General features: G+C 33.0%; 1 protein-coding gene across 9 annotated transcripts in view; it reads left to right on the top strand.

Moving 5' to 3' along the window:
- Positions 1–5,000, top strand: part of LOC144973106 (sodium-independent sulfate anion transporter-like) — a 118,035-nt gene that overhangs the window by 91,428 nt on the left and 21,607 nt on the right. For all 9 annotated transcript variants that reach the window (XR_013645489.1, XM_078915143.1, XM_078915142.1 and 6 more), the window contains 5 exons: positions 320–399; positions 2,186–2,340; positions 3,041–3,216; positions 3,946–4,018; positions 4,933–5,000. The exon at positions 4,933–5,000 is cut by the window's right edge and continues 44 nt beyond it. Coding sequence is in view for 8 of the 9 variants with exons in the window: in XM_078915143.1 (XP_078771269.1) it covers positions 320–399; positions 2,186–2,340; positions 3,041–3,216; positions 3,946–4,018; positions 4,933–5,000 (552 nt within the window). In the remaining variant the exon portion in view is untranslated. The remainder of the gene's footprint in view (positions 1–319; positions 400–2,185; positions 2,341–3,040; positions 3,217–3,945; positions 4,019–4,932) is intronic.

The raw sequence follows: 5,000 nt of genomic DNA on the forward strand, positions 1-5,000 counted from the left end.
TAAAATTGCCAAATTTCAATCTTTTAATCCACTTATTACGCAAGATAGAACCAAAGGTCGAAAAAAATGCCGAAAAAGCGTCCCATATTTTCGCGTTTTTTTCCTCTTTGCGGGTCATCCAAATAAATGACACCTTTGAAACTGCATAGCTTGTTTATTTATGAATGGATTTTCAAAATTCAAAAACATTTTTACTCAGTGGAGATAGGGCTTTGGTTTCAGACAAAAATTTTGCTCAAAAAGAGAAAAAAAAATTTTCATAGTCTATGCTAACTAATATCATGATGAACCTGTAGCGTCATATTATTTTTTCATGCAGAATATTCTAGGTCTCAGCGATATAAGCCGGGAGTTTCTGCATATGGTATACGACACATGTGAAAAGATACCAGAAACAAAGTAAGATTATTATTATTATTATTATTATTATTATTATTATTATTATTATTATTATTATTATTATTATTATTATTATTATTATTATTATTACTATTATTATATTATTATTATTATTATTATTATTATTATTATTATTATTATTATTATTATTATTATATTATTGTTGATGTTGTTGTTGTTGTTATTATTATTATTATTGTTGTTATTATTATTATTATTATTATTATTATTATTATTATTATTATTATTATTATTATTATTATTATTATTATATATTATTATATATTTTTATTGTTATTATTTATAGATTAGTCTATGGCCTGGATAATATTATAGACTTTTCTTATTTTTACATATTCTAATATTACTTTTACTGAGGGGGCAAGTTTAAGATTGATGTCACTAGATGCAAAACAAACATAAGATAAAATTGGTTCGGTATTCGTATTGTCCAGAAATGGAACAATTTGAAATTTGAAATAAAGAATGAAAAATATATAGAATATTACAAGGTTTTAGTGGACAGGGAATTATATTAAGGAAGATTTATATATGATGAATAATACTTGTTTGAACTACTGTTGAAAAGGCTTTCAATCTTGTACGTAAATCTCATGCATTATTATCTTAATTTGATTATTTTCTATATGTGTTGTCGCATGAGTGTGTGTGTGGTGTGTGTTTTGCATACCACATTTAAAGATATATGTTTGTACACCACACATACATGGGTACATTTAAGTTGATTAATTATCTTTATCATGTTTATCTTTATTGTGATCTTTCAAACAATAGATTTTTAGCATTACCATTAATATTAAGGGCATTCAATAGATTTTATCCTATTTCGCCCTATGTGCCAAGGTTTTTCACTTTGTCAATAATTTGAATGGAGGCATCCCCCAGCTTCAAATATGTTTCACTTTTCAACTTCCTGTTCCCAACATACAGCACCTCTGTCTTATCAGCTTTCAGTTTCAGTCTGTTCTCATTCATCCATTTCTTAACACGTTGGATACAATTCTTGCTATCGGCTGATACTGCTTGTAAAATTCTCATATTGGAAACGCAGTTAGTACAATTGCGTATCATCAGCGTATTGGTGGTAAGACAGACCGAAACTTCTCATGATTTTAGACAGAGGTCCAACGTACAGAACAAAAAGAACGGGTCCAAGTGCTGAACCCTGGGGAACCCCACAATCAAGAATGAGTTCCTCAGATCTATATTCATCCACCGTAATAATCTGTTTACGATTAAACAAATATGACCTAAATCAATCAAGGGCTGCACCAGACACGCCATAAGTAATTTCAAGACGTTTGAGGAGAAGATTGTGATCAATAGTAGCAAAAGAAGATGATAGGTCAAGCAAATTCAGCAAAGAACATGAACCATTGTCTATAACAAAGAGGAGATCATTAACAACCTTATCAAGTGCAGATGATGATGATGATGATGGTGATGATGATGATGATGATTATGATGATGATGATGATGATTATGGTGATGATGATGATGATGATGAAATCTGTCATCCTTCGGAATTTGTTTTAGCACAGGCGTTTGAAACATAATAAAAAATACATTAAACAATATATACAATCATATCACAAAGCATTAATCAGAAGAGAATACATTATCAGCGGTGACATTTTATGTAGTGTATAGTGTATTGTACTAAGGATCAAGATTGGATACGTGTGCATTTCTTAAATTAATAGTATATAAGACTATCTATGTCCATTTTGTTTAATGAAATATTTATTTTAAAAATATATTTCAGTGTATGGGACATGTTGATGGGCATCATCAGCCTGGTCGCCGTGATCCTCTTGAAAAAACTACGACAGGTCAAATGGGCCAATGAGAATGACCCCAATGCCGACATTTCCATTGGCACTAAAATCATCAGAAAAGCTATATGGTTGTGTGGCACGGGTAAGATAGCTGCTTTTCTTTTCTTCTTTTTTTTTTGTTCATGTATATCTAGTGTTCGTGATGATGAACATTAAAAGGAGTTGAAAACTTCCCGAAGGAAACAAACAAACAAACAAACAAAAAAAAAAAAAAAAAAAAAATATATATATATATATATATATATATATATATATATATATATATATATATATATATATATATATATATATATATATATATCGCATTGCTGAGGGATTTTGAAACCTAACTGACTGACTCACTCACTCATTCACTCACTCACCCACTCACTCACTCGCTCGCTCGCTCGAGAGAGAGATTGATAGATAGAGCGAGAGAGAGAGAGAGAGAGAGAGAGAGAGAGAGAGAGGGGAAGAGGAAGAGAAGAGAGAGAGAGAGAGAGAGAGAGAGAGAGAGAGAGAGAGAGAGAGAGAGAGAGAGTATCGCATGGCGTGAAACTTGGCTTCTATACTATTTGGCATATTTTGGGAATGAATAAAACACGGTGGAGCACATTGAGCACTGTGAATATATTATTGAAATGAGGCATATGTAAATGTGCATATATATAAATATACATATTAAAATTAAACGATTGTTACATTTATGTCATCATAACTAGGAGCAATATTTAATTTATGCAAATGCCGTAAGTTTTAAGTCATTTGCATCTGGAAGAACTATTCTTCTTTTTTTTCCCTAGCGGCCAATGCCATCATCGTCATCACAGCGGCTGGTGTAGTGGCCATCTTGAAGGGTCAGGGTATTCATGAGATCACCACCATCAAGCCGATTGAGGGAGGGATGCCACCGTTTGCTGTACCCAAGTTTTCTGTATCGGGCCAAAATGTCACAATTTCGTCAAGCGAGCTTTTCTCTGTGAGTGTTTATGCCACGACATTCCTAAAAGTAAAAGATAACTTGTATGCCGTGTTTTGAGTATATATGCACACATGCTGCTGTTGCTGCTGCTGATGATGATGATGATGAGGATGGCGGTGGTGATGATGATGATGATGATGATGATGATGATGATGATGATGATGATGATGATGATGATGATGATGATGATGATGATGATAATGCAGGTATTATGTGGGGTGGCGTCTTCTACCCTTTCCAGATTGCTCTCTGTCTTAGTTGTGGACTGACATTGCTCTGTTTTTTCCCCGTGTCCTGGCAGGGTTCCTCAGTTGGGAGAGATGAATCAAATTAATAAAATTGTTTCCCTTGTAAATCATAGTTTTTCGTTTTTACTATATTATGCTTTGTACATTTTGTCCTATCCTTCATAGCGGGATCATTTGCTTGTGGATGCATGGGACTGTTAAGTATTGGCAAAATTACTTGCATTGAAGAATTGCTCTTGGAATCTTCTGTTTGTTTTTTGAGCCAATCCCCTTTGTCTTACTTTTTCTTTGATGCTTTTAACTTCAGATCCGCAACATTTGCCCTATCAACTTCATTTTTACTGCTGCCATAGTTACCTAAAGGTTTTTTAAGCACTGTAAAACCCCTAAAAACAAATAACAAACATGCTATTAGTTCCTTTTGATATACAATTTTCATTAACTATTTATTTCTAATCATTACCGTTCTTTGTAACAGACAATTGGCGCTGGTGTTGCCATTGTCCCTCTCTTAGGTCTGGTGGAGACCATGGCTATTGGAAAAGCTTTTGGTGAGTTCAGTTTAAAGACCTTTTTAGTCTCAATTTCAGCTCGCATCTTTTTGTCAGTATTACACTTTTAGATCCATTTCTGTACATGACAGATACTTTTGATTGTTCCTTGTCGTCCAGATGGAAGAATACATTCATATTATATTCTTCACAAAGAAAGAAAGGTTTTGCTTGATTCAATGCTTATTTTATGGCAAAACAATGCACTAAAGAATATCTTAAAAAGTAGGGCACCCATAACTCTTAGGGGTATTTTGTGACCATGTGGTGTTACTAACAGTTGCTTATTCTTAAAAGATCAATACACACGAACACAGCTTTACAATGGAAAATACTTCATTGTATAAGTATTTATAGTTCATCTGCAGCCCCGTCAAATGCAAAGCAATTCTGGCTGCCAGAATTATGTTTTATGCTAATAATTAATAATTAATTGTAACCAACACATGTGTTGTTTTTTAGCAGTAGCATCTTTGAAAATGAAACTTAAACTATCTATTATTTTACTATGTAGCACAATAGCCATTGACTGCGCTCAAATTGCTTTATTAAAAAATCACAAGCTGACAGCAACACTCAACCTTAAGAACAAGGCTTGCAGCCAGTAAGGTGTTATTATATTTTTTCTTCCACGTGGCTAGTGCTGTTACTGACCACGTTCTCATTTATGGTGTTAAATTATGAAGAAAGCGCCTTTTCCAAGGACTCAACTTTGTGCAACCCATGACGTACAGTTTCTCAACAACTGCTCAATCTGTAATGGTAACCATAGCGTGTCAAACATATATTTGTTTATTATTTGGCTTGTCCATAACGTTTATTTATTATGTTATGTTTGATTAAAGTGTATTTTCTCTTTTACTTTTTAAACTTTTTTTTGTTCATTTTTTTTCTGTTCTTCTTTTGCATTCAAGCCCGTGCCAACAATTATAAAATTGACGCTACCCAAGAACTGCTGGCTATTGGCACAGCTAATATTGTC

The sequence above is a fragment of the Berghia stephanieae genome, chromosome 5, assembly GCF_034508935.2.
Source record: "Berghia stephanieae isolate SIO BIC M18660-M18661 chromosome 5, UCSD_Bste_1.3, whole genome shotgun sequence".
NCBI lineage: Eukaryota > Metazoa > Mollusca > Gastropoda > Nudibranchia > Aeolidiidae > Berghia > Berghia stephanieae.